Below are 17,677 nucleotides of genomic sequence, written 5' to 3'. Positions count from 1 at the left end.
CTTACTGTCTCATACATGACCGTTTTAATTGAAAATAACCCAATAAACGGACTAGTACAACGAGTTGGTTAACATTAACATGAAAGATACTGTTTCGATTGATAATCAAGGTTTCTTTGATAATAATAATAATTTTGTTTTAAAGCAAATGAAATTGTATTCGAAAAAGATCCAAACTTGAATAGTTTTTTAATAGAACCACCATATGATTAAACTTTGCTAAATACAAAATCTCGAAAGACTGCAATTTGGTTAACAAATACACATCACAACATTTATTGAAACGATGGAGAAAAATGTTTTCCGCAAACTCGAGAGTATCTAAGGAGTATAACAAACGGAAAACAAACAAGGAAGAACGCTATAGTCGAGTACCTCGACTATCAGATACCCGTTACTCAGCTAAATAGAGATATGCAAGTAGCAAAGCGAGATTAAAATGCGCGGTATACAGATTTAAGCGTTATGGGCGTTAGAGTGGGCGTGTCAAATTTTTTTTGGACCAATCGATAGGTATTGACGTGACCAATACATTTCAGTTAAATTTTTTTATTTAGCATGAAAATTGTGGGCGTCACAGGTTTTCGCGGCTTGTGGGCGTTAAAGTGTTTTTTGGGTCAATCGATAGGTATTGATGAGAACAATACATTTCAGTTAAAATTTTCTATCTAGCATCAAAACTGTAGGAGCCACAGTTTTGGGCGGTTTGTGGGCGTTAGAGTGGGCGTGGCACTCTACTGAAACAAACTTGCGCTGCGTAAGAAGCTCAGGAATCTGCACGCCAAATCTCAATAGCCTAGCTCTCATAGTTTCCGAGATCTCAGCGTTCATCCGGACAGACAGACGGACATGGCTAGATCGACTCGGCTAGTGATCCTGATATAGTACTAGCAAGCTTTCATTTAGAATCGAGTTAATTCCAATTATGTTTAAATACATTTAAGGTTATATAAAATTGGTAGAATAATAACACATGCAATTGCAGTCGCCAAGAACTATTGTAGATTAAAAATATAACAAATGATGTACTTTAAGTAGCTCTAAACAGTAGCTCGGTAAACAGATAAAAAAAATCTAAATCGTTGTGGATTTTTTTTATCTGTTTACCGAGAACCAAGATTTTTTAGAGCTACTTAAAGTACATCATTTGTTATATTTTTAATCTAATTCTTGGCGACTGCAATTGCATGTGTTATTATTCTACCAATTTTATTTTGTCTTTTAGTAGTAAGAAATTTTATTAGTACTTAAATATATTTTCTAATATTTTACAAAACCGGTTTTGTTTGCCTATGACTAGGATGATTCCCCTGTAAGAAACTATCAGCGACCCAAAATGGGCCGTTCAAGAAATAATTTAAATTTTAGGTGTGAAATGGCCAAGGTAGGAGGGAGGGTATTTAAAGTTCTTTTATAACATCTAAGGATAAGGGATTTTGAAGGAATTTCATTCAATTTTTTTGTCTGTGCGGCTGTGAGCGATTACTCTTCCTCTATAATTATTTGTCGTAGCACGTAAATTTATTGATATTTTAGGAATGATAGAAAGCTGAAGTTTCAGGACAAGACCACCACCCCATATAGCCGACAAGATGCAGCTGGACCTTTTGAGTTCTTAATACTCAAACTTACCATTACTACCATTACCACTACCATTACTACACACATTTAACAACAAACACAAATCAAAGAACACCAAAACAAGAGCTTTTATTTTCCGTCACATATGTATATTAAACCCACTTTTTAATAAGATAAAATCCAATATTGCTCCAAGTTTTTCGGTGAGCTGACACAGTTCCGCTGGGCCACTCCCTTGTTATACTTTCGAATGGCTAAATCCCTTTGTAAGTTTATATAAGAATCTGAATGTTAAAAATTTTTCATATTATGTTTCAGACCATCCATGGCGTGGGGAGCCACACATTAAAAATTCAAATAGTCAAAAAACAACACTTTTTTTTTAAGTCGCGACAAAAGGTATTTATCTTGAAAATTATTAAGTATTATTATTTTAAACGTATTTATATATTTATTAGAAAACACTGCAGGTTCTTTTCCTTTAACGGTTGAGGTAACATCCTCCTTTCTTCAGCGATTCGACTGCGTTGAGAAAACGATAACGAGCGAATGCAAGGTGAGCTGAGCGACTACATGCGCTTATCTCAGCTTATCCGCACATGCACGAATACAAAATAGACAATTCAGAAAGCTTTTGGTTACATTTTTTTCAGTGATCCTGATTAAATAAAAAACAATAAGTGATTTAACTTGAATTAAAACACTGATCCCGAGACTTGTCGCAGGCACGGGGACGCTTTGATGGCAGGACTATGGTCGCGTTGCGAGAGTTACTAACTTAACATTGCGACTTATCCATTTAACTTTTATCCCCTTACCCTTTTTCTGAGTTATCGATTAAATGTTCGATTAAATTCTAATTTTATTTTTCATTGTGCGTTTCCAATAACTAATGTAATGGTGTATGTCATTAGACTAAAGAGCTTTTGTTTGCAAATTTAAGTATCTCTATAATTTATATCTTTTACAACTTTTAGAGTTAGGAAGCCTAAGACAATAAATACAAACACTAAATACTGTGATAACGGACCACCAGCGATAAGAGAACTGCGCTGAGGGTGAGATATCGAAAGTTAACTGCTAGTTGAGATACTGTAGTATTACGCGCCCTATTGCCGGAGGTAGAAAGTAAAGCCGCGGAGTTACAAGTTACGTTGATAACTGATTTATTCGTAAGGTAAATTTGTCTGTAAAATGAAAAATCTTTATATTCTTCTAAATCAATTTTATCCCCTTTGTAGTAATATCCTACCACTAATATATATATAGTGACGTATCTGCACTGCGATTTCTCAACGGCAACCAGTTCAAAGAACGAAACCGTTCACAAACAAACAGAATCGCCAATTTCGTCTTTGACTAAAATCGATACAGAAGCTTGAGATCACGCAATGCAAACAAAAAAAGAAAATTGATTAAGTCCGAACGTCAACAATGACGTAATTCCATAAACGTAAAAATCCAATAAGATCGAAAAATCTAATAAGACCGAACTATGTAAACATAAACAAAGAAGTGGCGATCACATCATCCACATGCGATTACGTCACCTAATGCACTAACAGTAAATTCTAAGACGCAAACCGAGGTTTCATGCTAACCAAACTGATCAATTAAAAGGATATTTCTTAACTACTAGGATATCCAGATCAGCGCGTGGAATTGCCCACAAGTAAGCAATTTATTCGACTAGCTCGGAAGTGCAACTAAGAGATCCGCAAAAGAACCTAAGTGCAAATTAAAGGCACTGAACAAATATTATAATAAATTAAACTTCAATCGACTACTGAATAAATCCAATTCGGTCAGTAATAAAGTTGAGTGGAATTTAATGAAACACAACAAAATGGACCAGCTTATTGACGGAGCAAAACTTAAATCAACTTTTGTCCCAGATCCGGAATATTCCAACGTTTGAAGGAGATCCATCTACCCTAGGAACCTTTGTCAGAAGAGTTAACTACCTTTTGCGTCTGTATCCTACAACCCATGATCGACAGACAAGCGTTATATTTGGAGCAATTGAACTTCAAATCACCGGTGATGCCCAGAGGATTCTGCAAGTTCTACAAGTCAACAACTGGCCAGATCTTAGAGCAGCCCTAATCGACGAGTACAAAACGCAAACACCTGTGGAGGAACTATTAAGGCGATTATACAATACTAATTTTCAAAGTAATCTAAGAAAATTTTGTAACGAGATCGAGCTTAAGCAGTTAGTTATAAGCAAAAAATTAGAACTTGAAGGAAATCCAAATGAATTAATATTGTACACAGAAGCAATGTTTAGGACTACAAAAAACCTAATACAACGAAAATTACCTGACATAATTTTTATGACATTAGCAAGAAGCGATAATTCAACAGTACTTAAACTGAAACAAGCGGCTCAGCAAGAAGGACTATACGAAGAAAATGAAAATTTAAATCATTATAACATCAATATTAATAAAATTCAAAAGCATCAACAAACAAATTATACACGTAACCCCTACCCTTACACTAATTTGTACAACACCCAACAATTTAATCCTGGCCCAGCTCTTTCAATTCAACCACACCCCAACCAACCCCAAAGAATGGTTCCACAAAATTATAGGTTCCAATCGAATAACACAAATAATACTTTTGACCAAAATAGGGGAAGTTACCAAGAGTTTCGAAGAAATTTAATTCAGGGACAGCAAAATAATACAATGAATCAAAGCCAACAGACAAGTGGACCATCGGGCTCAGTACCCAACCAATCACAAAAGAGAGTCAGAAAAAGTAATAGTGGACAATCAAGAATGCAAGTAGACGAAAATTATCAACAAAATAAAGAGTACAAAGAAGATGTTTTTGATGAAAAAGAAAATTATCCAATGCAAGCCTCGGATCAATTACATACATAGAAATAACTATAAATCACCATAACTATCGTTGCCTCGTCGATACCGGTTCATCAATTAACTTAATGATAAATAATTTTCTTAACGGGAGCATACATAAAGATCCGACAATTATACGCACTATGACAGGTCATTATGAACTAAATGAATTTCTAAAAGTTGCACCTAATAGTTTATTTACTCAAGAACAAATATTTTGTATTCGCGACTTTTCTTCCAATTACGACATACTACTAGGACGAAAGTTACTAGAGGCAAACCAGGCAAATATTGTTTATTTAAATAATCGCACTACTATTAGTGGGCCCATTTTTTTTACACAAAAACATTAGTTTAAAAAATCCAACACAAATAAATGATTTTGAGGCATTGCTAAAATATAAAAATTATACTGATGAAATAAATTATGCTGTTCAAAATGAATAAGCAGAGGGAAAAAATTATCGCTTAGAACACTTAAATGAAGAACAAAATGTTAAATTAATAAAATTAATTAACCATTCAATATCGTTATGGTGAAAATTTGACCTTTACGAATGTTAAGCATGAAATAAAAACTCATCATTAAAATCCAATTTATAAAAATCCGTATGGGTATCCTTTTTCATTTGAAAAAGAAGTTGAGCCCCAAATACAGGATATGTTAAAGAAAGGAATAATTACGCACAGCCAATCACCTTGTTGCAGTCTATTGTGGATAGTACCAAAAAAGATGCTTCAGGTAAACAAAAATGTAGACTTGAGTAGACTATAGGGGCTTAAATGAGATCACTATTAGTGATAAATTTTCCATTCCCAATATGGATGAAATACTAAGCAAGCTAGGACGATGTCAATATCTTACCACCATTGATTTGGCTAAAGGTTTCCACCAGATCGAAATGGACCAAAATTCCATAAACAAAACAGCGTTTTCCACGAAGTACGGACACTACGAGTACACAAGAATGCCATTTGGATTAAAAAAGGCACCTTCAACTTTTCAGCGATGCATAAACAATGTCCTTCGTGAATTAATAAACAAGCATTGCCTTGTATACTTGGACGATATAATTGTTTTCTCTACGTCTCTTGACGAACACCTTACTTCATTAAAAGTACTTTTTGAAAAACTTAAAAACGCTAATCTAAAACAAGGAAGAACGACTATCAGATACCCGTTACTCAGCTAAAGGGACCAAAGGGAAATAAAGATATGCAAGCAGCAAAGCGAGATTAAAATGCGCCACCTACCGGCGGTAGACAGATTTAAGCGTTATGGGCGTTAGAGTGGGCGTGGCATTTTTTTTTGGATCAATCGATAGGTATTGAAGATACCAATACATTTCAGTTAACATTTTTTATCTAGCATGAAAAATGTGGGCGTCACAGGTTTGGGCGGTTTGTGGGCGTTGAAGTGGGCGTGGCAAACTTTTTTTGGGTCAATCGATCGGTTTTGATGAAAACAATACATTTCAGTTGAAATTTTTGTTCTACCATCAAAACTGTAGAAGCCACAGTTTTGGGCGGTTTGTGGGCGAGGCACATTGGTGAAACAAACTGCGCTGCGTAAGAAGCTCAGCAATCTGAACGCCATATCTCAATAGCCTAGCTCTTATAGTTTCCGAGATCTCAGCGTTCATCCGGACAGACGGACATGGCTAGATCGACTCGGCTAGTGATCCTGATCAAGAATATATATACTTTATGGGGTCGGAAACGCTTTCTTCTGCCTGTTACATACTTTCCGACAAATCTATTATACCCTTTTATTCTACGAGTAACGGGTATAATTACAACTAGACAAATGTGAGTTTTTGAAAAAAGAAACACAATTTTAGGGACACACAGTTGGACATTGTAATGCCAAATCCATAAAAGGTTAAGGCAATCAATAAATTTTCAATTTGCGGTTATTACAGAAATTCATTTCAAATTTCGCACACATTTCAAGGCCTTTAACTAAATGTTTGAAAGCTGGTTCTAAAGTGACATTCAAAGATGATACATTTATTGTAGCATTTAATAAATTAAAACAACTTATCATAAACGATCCCATACTGATTTATCCAGATTTTGAAAAAAGTTTTCAATTAACTACTGATGCTAGCAATTTTGAATTAGGAGTTCTTTCTCAGGATAACAAACCAATCAGTTACATTAGTAGGACTCAAAATGCACACGAAGAAAACTATAGTACAATTGAAAAAGAATTATTAGCTATAGTATGGGCGACAAAAACCTTAAGATCCTATTTATTCGTAAGATGATTTTAAGTGACCATAAGCCGTTAGTCTGGCTAAGCAATATCAAAGAACCTAATATGAAACTTCAAAGATGGAAGATAAGGTTAGGCGAACATGACTTCAAAATAAAATATTTAGAAGGAAGCAAAATCACGTCGCCGATGCATTGTCAAGAATCAAAATTAAAGAAGTATACTATGGCAGTAACAAAGCAACAGCACGTAGCGCTGAGGAAGATAATGAAAATTTAATAACAATTACTAAAAAAACCAAGAGAAATGATTCGAAGCAATACAGAAGGTGAAGAAAGTGAAAATTATTTTAAGAAAGTTAAGATTAAAATAATGTTTCATGAATTAAACATTGAAAAAGCTAAGCAAATATTAACAAAACACTTTTGTATCAAGTCAAGTGCACTTTACATCGAACACGACTCTGATTTTGAAATCATTCAACAAGCTTTTAAACAGGTCATGAACTCTTCTACAAAAATTGTAAGAGCAGTAATAATTACAGTACATAAAAACTTACGCTGAATTTATTGTTAGCGACCACGAAAAACTATCGCACCCTGGAATTGAAAAAATTGAGGACCCAGATCAAGACAAGATGATGCCAATGGGTAACAACCAGATTATAGAAATAAATTAATTGTTATTTATGACCGACACAATGAACATCCCAGATAGTTTTGAGTACCATTGCCTCACAATTAATATTACAAAAACGGAAGAAACTTACAAAAACTTGCTATCACAAGCGTTTGGCTTTAATGAAACGCGCCACCTACTCCTCTCAATATATCGTTATGTGGGTGGTAGACACATTTAGTAAAGGGTAAAGAGTAAAAGGGTATACTAGATTCATCGGATAGTATGTAACAGGTAGAAGGAAGCGTTTCTGACCCCATAAAGTGTATATATTCTTGATCAGGATCACCAACCGAGTCGATCTAGCCATGTCCGTCTGTCCGCCTGCCCGTCCGTCCGGATGAAAGCTGAGATCTCGGCTATTGAGATTTGACATGCAGATTCCTGAGCTCCTTACGCAGCGCAAGCTTGTTTCAGCAGGGTGCCACGCCTACTCTAACGCCCACAATGCTAGAAAAATAAAATAAATTTTAACTGAAATATATAAGTCTCGTCAATACCTATCGATTCTCGACTGAGGAACTTGTGAGATGGTTCCAAAGTCGCCTAGCTGGGGCACCCGAACGGGTCGCAGGTTGCGGATAGCGGACGTCAAACACGGAATCGTGGACGGAAACCCCAGTAAATAAACAGTCCCGGACAGCCAGCGGGTATTCTGGGACGAAGCAATACCGACGATGCGAATTGTTCAGCCGCATCTAAATAGTTGCCTTATACAAACCCACTCCCAACACAACACCTACCCATCTCCCCTCCCAAAACAACATCTCACTCCGGGCCGAACTACGGTGTAATACGGACCATGCCAAGAGTCAGCCTGACTGGGGGCCCGGATCAAAAACTAGCCTAGTCTCAAACGGTGTGCTCAGGGACATGGCGACCCCCTGTTCTAACTATCGCCTTACCCGGCCATCGCGGATCTCTGCCCGGGCGGGCTTTTCCCCTTCTCCGCAACTCGTGGGACCTATAATGGAATCAACAAAAGTTATAGAAAAACACTGAACACTGGACCATCCGCACCAGCACCAGTACCCGAAAGGGCTGCATCCCAAACTGGGGATGACGGGTGGCAGAAAGCCAGCCGCGAACGCCTCCGCCACTGGTGCTTCTGCGCCTAAAGCAGCGGTAGGCACTGCCAAGGCGCTCGAGACATCCGCTGGCGCCAATAAATACACTTACGCATTAAGGCGGACTGCCGCCCAGACTCTGCGCTCTCATACCAGGAGCAATATTGCCACACCTTCGCCTGAATGGCTAAAAAAGATGGAATGGGCAAAGAAGGTGCTTCCAAATTACGGGCAGGATAAGCCCACCCAAGATGGGGCGACGGGCAGCGATCCCTTGATCTACCCGCACCATCGGCAAAGACCGAGTATTACTCGGCCTCATAGACAGGGGCAATCCGGAGGGCAGGATTTCCAGGAATAAGTGGAAGGCAGTGGAGTCCCAGCTTTCCCTTATATGCCTACGCATGATGCGAGAGAAGCAAGGTACATCACCCTGCTGCATGGACGCGGGCTGGTACCAGGGCAGCGTCTAGGTGGTGACCTGCGATAGTCAGTGGTCGGCTGACCTATACAAACAGGCGACGAGCAAGCTCGGTGAGATCTACGAAGGGGCGAACATTGTCGCACTAGACTGGTGTGATGTCCCCACTAGTCCCCGAGCTCGGATTTGGCTCCGAGCAGCGATCAAGGCGCCGGAGGACATCCTCTACATGTTGGACGACTGGAAAGTCGTCAAGATGGAGGAGCATGAAGGGGATGTCAACCAGGCGGTGTTGGTCCTAAACAAGGAGTCCGTTGCTCCAATCGAGACAGCTCGAGGAGTGCTGAACCTCGGGTTTAGTGCGATCCACATTAAGGTGTACAAGGGCGACTCCAACGCCGCTGGCAGCGTTGCCGGCAACCGAGCCGAGCAGGTGCTTGCTATGGAGCTGGAGGCACCTGGTAAGCCGGAGGACGGCTACTCTACCGATTCGTCGCTGAGCAGAGAGACACAAGCGCTCGGACCGGCTATCGAGGACGCGGACCTCAGCGACACACAGGAGGCCGACGTCACTGTGGTGGAGGTTGCAGCTGTAGATGTCAATAAGGCTTCTACAAATCAATCTACACCACAGTAAAGCAGCGTCGGCTGCACTTTTGCTTCGCCTGACCGAAAGCGGAGCCAACCTAGTCCTAGTACAGGAACCTTGGGTAGTAGGAGGCAAGGTTGCTGGACTAGGAACAAAGGAATACAAGCTTATGCTTGACCCCAAAGAAGGTAAAATTTGAGCCCGCATATTAGCCAAAAGGCATCTTAGTATATTTCTGCTTCGCAATTACAGCAACGGAGGAGGACTGGCAGAGGAATGCGAAAAGCTCAGGAAAGGTTTGGTAATAGGCTATGACGCCATCGCCCATCACACCCATTGCGGTTGCCCAATCAACAACGACAGAGGTGAGTCTCTTTTTGATTTTATTCTAAATTCGAACCTATTCTTATGCAATACATTCATAACTAAAACTTGTCAAACGATCATAGATCTAACTTTGGTACCAGGCGCAGTCAAAAAATGGGCAGTCTCTGACTAGCCCTCCTTTTCGGACCATAGATTCATAGAAACCGTATTGTCCCTTGATTCTCCCTTGCCGGTCAGCTTCGCCAACCCCAGACGAGCCGACTGGCACAGGTACAAAGAAGTTCTGACGAATATCCCCCCATGGAACCGTCAGAAACCATTACAAACCCACAGGAGCTGGACAGAACAGTAGATAAATTCACAGAAGCATGCAACACTGCCTTCAAAGTTTTATGCCAGACCTTCTGCTTATGGCAGACCTTCTGCTCTGACATAGAAAAAACGACTGATGCCGCATGGCTCACGAAAATACTCTCTAAGACAGCCACGCCTTTGGGGTATCTTCAGAAAGCAAATGGATCATGGTCAGACTCCAGTAAAGAGTCCTTGGACCTGCTCCTAGATGCCCACTTTCCAGGGAGCCAATAAACAGGTCATCGTCCAGAAAGAAGAGTCGGAGGGGGAATAAAATTAGATCCTTTCCTATCAGACCGCAACATGAAATGGTCCATTTATAGCTTCAAGCCATACAAGTCGCCGGAACCGGACGGGATAACAACGGCACACATCCAACAAGCAGGACAACTAGCTATAAACAGGCTGAAAAAAATCCATTATGGCGGTAGGAGAACTAACAGCATGGCAAGAAACGAAAGTGGTTTTCATTCCCAAGGCAGGGAAGGCCACCCATACCACAGCAAAGGATTTTAGGCCAATAAGCCTTATATCATTCCTGCTAAAAAGCTTTGAAAGAATGATAAGCCTACAAATAAGGGCTACTATCGACCCGACACAAATATCAGAGGCAGAACACGCTTATACCAAAGGTAGTAAGTCAACCGAGTCGGCGCTACACTTGGTGGTAAGCAGCATCGAGAAATAGCTCAGCATCAAGGAATAAACACTGATCGCCTTCCTTGACATATAGGGAGCCTTCAATAACGTACTCCCCACTTCTATAACAGAATCTCTCACAGAACTAGGGGTTGAGCCGCCAATGGTGAGGTTGATCCAAAAATTGCTGATAAGCAGAATGGTCACAGCCACACTAGTGACCTCAACCCAGACTAGACTAGTGAGCAGAGGTACTATCACCCCTCCTTTGGAATATCGCAGTAAATAAACTTCTGCGGATTATAGATGGAGGAGGCTGTAAGGTAGTGGCATACGCAGACGATGTCGCAATTATGTTTAATAGAAAATATCCACAAAAAATTTGCGATCCTATGACCGCCAAACTAAAAATACTATCGGAATGGACGATAGAGAACGGACTTGGGGTAAATCCCTCAAAAACGGAACTTGTTCTATTTACAAATAGATACAAAATTCCACAACTCAACGGACCTATTCTAAACGATTGTAATCTCTCCTTTAGCGATCACGCCAGATACTTGGGGTTAGTATTAGACAAGCGACTCAAATGGGGCTTAAACAACCAGGAGAGGACCAAGAAAGCTACCATTGCACTTTACTCCTGTAAAAAAGCAATTGGGCTAAGATGGGGCATGTCCCCTAGAATTTTCAACTGGATATACACATCGGTAGTCAAACCAATCCTACTACATGGAGTGGCTCTGTGGTGGACCACTATACGCAAACAATGCATATAGACTCCCCTAAACAAAGTACAGCGAATGGCGGCTTTGTGTATTAGTGGAGCCCTTCCAACCACTCCGAATAAAGCGGTGAACGCGATCTTGAACCTAGCCTGGACTTAGCAGGCATGGAAAGGGCCAAATCGGCAGCTATTCGACTGAGGGGTACCGGGCAGTGGAAAGCCCAATCTTATGGCCATGCTAAAATTCTGCAGCATGACAAATCGATTCCGAAGAAAACGGATCTCTGCAAAACCCTTGAATACTGTCACACACCCTTTGAGGCCCTGATTCAAGACAGAAAAGAATGGGAGCAGGGCCGACCGGGCACGACGGACGCAATCTGCTTCTATAAAGATGGCTCCGAATTAGAAGGACAAGTTGGCGGAGGCGTTTACTCCGAACAATTAAATATCAGGAAATCATTCAGGCTCCCGGACCACTGCAGCGTCTTCCAAGCGGAGGTCCACGCTATAAAGTTGCCCATGGCAACTTGCAAGCTAAATATAAAAACTACTTTAACACACTAGCCAACTCCCATTGGCAAAACGCACCACAGTGTCGCAGCTCTCACCAGACATGGCCTGTGATAAACAACAAAAAAAACCTCGGAATTACTCAAACTCTGCCGCACAGAGTGTGGCATGCTGATTCGAGCTCCTACAGTCCACTGGCTCGTCGTCACATATACCGGCAGGCTAAAAGCCCCACAAAATGATTTCTGCAGAAGCTGCAGGGATGAGGAAGAAGAGGAAACGGTAGAACACCTTCTCTGCTTCCGCCCAGCCCTATGCAGACTCAGACTGAAACACTTAGGAAACCCCTTCATCGACGATCTTACCGAAATACCGGTAAGATAAGTGCTTTTATAAAATCGCATTTCAATCTCGCTTTGCTGCTTGCATATCTCCATTTCCCGTTCGTCCCTTAAGCTGAGTAACGGGTATCTGGTAGTCGAGGTACTCGACTATAACGTTCTTCCTTGTTGGTTCTCGATTTCTCGATCTCAGTACCTCGAATTTAATACTTGGAAGATGAAGGTTTGAGTTCTGAAAGTTCGACTGTATATTTTCATGTCCAAGAGAGGACCTGCCGACTTGCTTTCTCTATTGTTCATCATCCAGCCAGTCGTGATTCCGTTTTGCCCCTAGGTTCTAAGTTGATCTACGAAATAATCTTCAATATAAAATATTTTAATGGACCTTACAGACCCGATTCTTAATTTAAAGCTAGGGTGCCACTTTTTGGCATACATACTTACGGTAGAATGTTTTTAACTTCCTTTTGATCATCACTCGTTAAGCTTGTATAGCCAAGCATATTTTCTCCGGAATCAAACCAGCCAAGCTCAGATCGCATTTGCGCAAAGCAGTCTAAATGATGCCACAGAGGCTGGCCGCCATACTTCATCCCAACTTCAGTATCATACACAGTTTTACGTAAGCGAACTTGATCTTTATTTATTTTCTGTTCACATCCGCGGCATGTCGACCGGCTAGATTTTGCATATTCGATTCCAAAATCTTTCCGTACCAGGTAAGCGGATTTGGATCGTTTTTTTCCAGATTTCGCATGTATAACTCCCTCTATATTTCCTATGTAAATGTTATAAATTTTCTTATTCAAGTAAAAAAGTAAACGAGCTTACCAATAAGATCAGTCAATTCTTTTTGATCAGTAAATCGAAGATTTTCAAAATTCTGTATGTCTCCCACTGATCCAGGACGTTGATTTTTAAAAAAACAGCCTTTGTGAAACCAGTTTGGCACTTTTGCGTCATGAAAGGCAGACTAAAACGTAAAAAATAAGAATTTTCAAAGACAAAGGACCATAATCAATATAAGTAAAGCTAATGATTATGTATGATCACTGCTAAAAAAAATGCCACATCGCTTGGGACGATCTCTATTTTTTTTCGTAGACCCTAGTGAAAAAACAAAAAAGTTAAATCCGTTGATGAGTTTAAAAGATTGAATAACTAAACAAAATTGATGCAAACACCACATGGCAACAAAAATGTTATGCATGCCTGACACCATTTTATTTCGATATATTAGGCTTTTCCAAGAAAAAATTTACCACTGTCCCATAGTCCACCAGATCTGGTACCTCCATTATTGATACCCGTTACTTATAGTTTAAAAACGTATATAGCAATTGATATAGATTAGTCGGAAAGTATGTAGTCAGGTAAAAGGAATCGTGTACATGGTAGATATATTTCTTATCAGGAGTACTAGCCGAGTCGATCTAGTCATGTCCATCTTGCCCAAAAGTTAGCAAAGTGAGCCGCTCACCCACGCAAACCGCCTGTGACGCTTACAGTTTTGATAAAAGAAAACAAATATTATTGACTTTCTCAATACCTTTCGTTTAACCATAAAACATTTTGCTACGCCCGCTCTAACTCAAAGAATCCGCTCAAAACTGCGGCGCCCACAGCTTTGATGCTAAAATAAAATTTTGTAAAGAAATGTATTGGTTTCGTTGATACCCATCGAAAAAAGTTTGCCACGCCATAACGGAAAAATCTTTTTAAAGTTTTTCTAAAAGTGTAAATTTAATTCTTTTGAAAGCTTTATGTTACCTTTTAAAGAAGTTTTTGAAACTCTGATGCAATAGTACTAACACCCAAATGTCGTTCGGAAACTGGCAGCTTTCTAATGCAGAAATAAGTGATAGGAGCCTATCTGTACCATGCCGAGGACAAGGAGAGGTATTTGTGTCCTCTAAAGGAGAGCTAAAGTATTATGCGACTTTAAAAGTTTAAACATTCAATGGCTTTATAAAATCATTGTGGACACAAGAACAAAAGTTACGTTTAAAAATTAATGAAGAGTATGAAGACCCAATAGAAAAGGGTTAAACAAGGGAAGCATACTGCAGCACTGATGCAACTACCAAGAATTACCATCTCAAAATTGTTTGGAGATTTGTTGCATTGGAGACAGTTCTTTGGTTGGTGTATGGTTCATGAACAAACATGTCCGCTATAAAGCAGAATGGCTGATACGTTATATAGCTCTCAATAAAAATATACCCAAGTCTGGGAAGCACTGGTTGATTCATACGACAACGAGATATGCGATAATGGGAGAGCTTTGTATGAATTGTAAATCAAAAAAATTTAGTCCTTCGCCTTATACAGAGTCTAGGCATTGGCATGGGTTCCATTTTTAGTTGTATTACTTACAATCAAGCTCGACATGACTAATCGGTATGTGTATAGACAATCACATACGATGCTCAATTTTCTCGATAAAAGAATACGACATTTTCTAAACGAGAGCCTTAAAATTTGACTTGGGCATCGTTAACACGCGGATAAGTATCTTCATGTGAATTCAGGAGCGGAGATTTAAGGCTGTATCCGAGTGAATAAATTTGATACAAAAACAACGACCGTGTGTTAACTGTTTACGACTGTCAGGGTCGGACATGTTTATTATGTAAAAAAAATCTCCAGTTGAGCTTAACAATTACAAACTATATTGTCACCCTTTAATTTTGCTGAATAAAAGAGTAGCTACATTGAGTATATTGTGAGCTACAACTCGGAAATTTTTGAAAATGTAAAGCTATTTAACAATTTAGTGACTTTAAGGCGTCTGTTGATATCGTAAAAACAGGAAAAAAATTCCACTGGAACTGGAGCAGGTTTAAAAACAGGAAACTGCTACTTCCTGAACATTCTTCATCCCTGGGGCTAACAATAGAAATCGAAAACACAAATGCTTTGAGGTAGGACCAAGAAACTACTCCTAAGATATGGAAGGGCGACGACAAACGAGTTTAAGGTTCGTTATTGTCTTTCCGACGAACTTAATGTACCCTTTTACTTTACGAGTAACGGGTATAAACATGTAGTATTTTATTTCAGGAAAATTGATTTGTCGCTAGTTTAGCAGATTTAAAAAAGATTGCAGAGGACACTTCGTTTAAACGTCGCCACACTTCAGCCGCTGCTTGTACGACAATTACATATTGCTTCAGACACTACGAGAAAGCAGTTTTATTCGGGACAACAGCATTTCTTCTGAACATTTGCTAAAATGTTCTAGTTTGTATGGTTGCCACGGATAGGACATTTAAAAGCATGGGTCCTATTGGAGGCTTGAGAAAGGCAGTAGAAATCAACGGATGTAAGATTGGGATGGGATGGGAAATTTGTACTGCATGGGAAAAGGCCGCCATTTAAGTTTTACATATCTGGTTTCCGTTCAAATTGAAATTGATTTTATTATTTTTTCAAAAGTTTCTTTTAAATTATTCAGGGGCCTACAGAAATCACTTCGGCACTAATCAGTGTAAAGTTTAGATTTATAAACAAAGGAAACTTATGCTGATCGCTCGGCGATTTTGTAACACCCCCGAATACGTAAAAAAAAAACTATTGTATGATTAAAACCCCTGTCTCCTGTCATCATCTAGGAAGCGCCGTCCGGAAGGCAACGCGCTAACAGATATGCCCTGAAATTTTATTTTAAAAACATACTAAGCGTTGTTTCTTGTTAATGATATTTTTAGAGAAAATTGCGATGCCTTACATTTGACAATTCCTTGACAAAACTTGACTAACCAGCATTCAAACGAATAACCGGGCATGGCTAAATCGACTTAATCGGCGATTACAATACTTGGCCATAGCTTCTAAAGGAGGTTCAGCAATGTGTCTGTTTTAAAAATCATAAATTTAAATTTTTTAAATGTTTTAGTTCCTACGAAAACGGAAAAGGTGAAAGATATGGGCACTGTAAATCGTCACTGGGAACAAAGTAAGAAACACAATTTAATAAAAGCAAAGGAGATATATACCATTGGGGGTCGTTCCAATGCGAGCAATCTTTCCCATTGTAAGAATACTAAAAAATAATTACAGAAGTAATACGGTTATGTCATACTGCAATTAACAAGGAGCTATGGGATATAGTAGTCATGTTTTTATTAAATTAAAATCGTAAATTTGATACATTGAAAAAATTCTATATACAGGAACAGAAGTGAATATGATCAAAAATAACAGTAATTAATTATACTATCGTTTTTATGGCAGCTACATAATATCGTAGTCCGATTTGTAATAGGTGTTATTCGAAATTATAGAATATTAAAAGAATAAGTCCAAAAACACCTTATAAGAGCTATAGGAGGATGTAGTTCCTATAAATATTTCTGGCCTAATAATGAAAATGTGAATATTTATAATACAAAATGGTTTTTTTCTTTTTCAAAGTATTATTCAGCAAGATTTATACCCTTTTGCATGCGCCCAAACCAATTGTCGAAGCACTTTTTCACTTCGATTGGGACAGCTTCAAAACATTTTGTGCGTGAACAGCATCTTCTGACGATGAAAATCAATGGCCACGCACTTTTAATTCGATGTGCGGGTATAAAAAGAAGTCATTGGGTGCCAAGTCAGGGCTGTACGGCGGATGACCCATCAATTCGATGTTTTGGCCGGTCAAAAATGCGCTGGATTGAGCGGAACAGTCGCCACCTAACCAGTTTAACCGAAGAATCCGCCGACCATTTCTTCTAAGAGCTTCTTTCGTTGGATTTGGGTCGTCTTCGAAGATCCACACGGTTTATTGCTAATTTGTTTCCTTCTTGTTCTGACCTGTGACGATCTTATAAATGTCATTTGAAACATCCCGATTTAATTTGTCACAAATTTCTTTGCACCAATCCACACGAGCCTTTTTTGAGCGATTGTGAAATGATGCGGGATCCAACAAGATAAACAAATTTATTTTTCCGCATGTGTTTATGCAATGTAAAATGTATGCTGGTGGAATAAATGCTCAAGGATGCTTCTATCTCACGGTATGTCCTATGACGATCTTGCATTATGAGTTCACGCACGGCATTGATGTTCTCTAGCACAAAGACGTCGGCCACGACTATTTTCATTAAACCAGTTTTTCCCTGAGCTGTAGGATCGTGTTTCATCGCCATACAAAAATTTAAGTCTATCGATGCACTCTTGTCGTGTTAATCCACCTCGAAAGTTGTGAAAAAGGATTGCACGAAAATGTTCAAGTGACAAAATTTAAACAAAAACAAGAATGGAAGCCGGCAAGCCGACGTTTTAATACCCTTTCGGGTCGATCCTATGGTAACATTGTATATACTGATTGTCCGATTTTTAGAAATCGAAAAACTAATT

The 17,677-nt window shown here is 39.3% G+C and overlaps 1 protein-coding gene and 1 long non-coding RNA gene across 10 annotated transcripts in view; one reads left to right on the top strand and one right to left on the bottom strand.

The window, feature by feature from the left end:
* The window catches only part of Parp1 (Poly-(ADP-ribose) polymerase), a 187,120-nt gene that overhangs the window by 151,274 nt on the left and 18,169 nt on the right, over positions 1–17,677 (bottom strand). For 6 of the 9 annotated variants that reach the window (XM_070995916.1, XM_070995918.1, XM_070995917.1 and 3 more), the window contains exons 2-3: positions 13,157–13,298; positions 12,770–13,103 (exon numbers count right to left, since the gene is read on the bottom strand). The exons of 1 other annotated variant lie outside the window; for it this stretch is intronic. In XM_070995916.1, coding sequence (XP_070852017.1) covers positions 12,770–13,103; positions 13,157–13,298 — 476 coding nt within the window. Of the gene's footprint in view, positions 1–12,769; positions 13,104–13,156; positions 13,299–17,677 lie in introns of those variants that run through there. 2 more of the 9 variants (XM_070995911.1, XM_070995914.1) reach the window with 2 other exon arrangements.
* On the top strand, positions 2,622–5,615 carry LOC139352982 (uncharacterized). The gene is made up of 2 exons (XR_011604049.1): positions 2,622–2,758; positions 2,823–5,615. It is a non-coding gene; the product is annotated as an uncharacterized lncRNA (long non-coding RNA).

Source organism: Drosophila suzukii, chromosome 3 (genome assembly GCF_043229965.1).
Source record: "Drosophila suzukii chromosome 3, CBGP_Dsuzu_IsoJpt1.0, whole genome shotgun sequence".
Classification (NCBI taxonomy): Eukaryota; Metazoa; Arthropoda; class Insecta; order Diptera; family Drosophilidae; genus Drosophila; species Drosophila suzukii.
The sequence above is the reverse complement of the archived record's forward strand: the minus strand, read 5'-3'. Positions and strand labels throughout refer to the sequence as shown.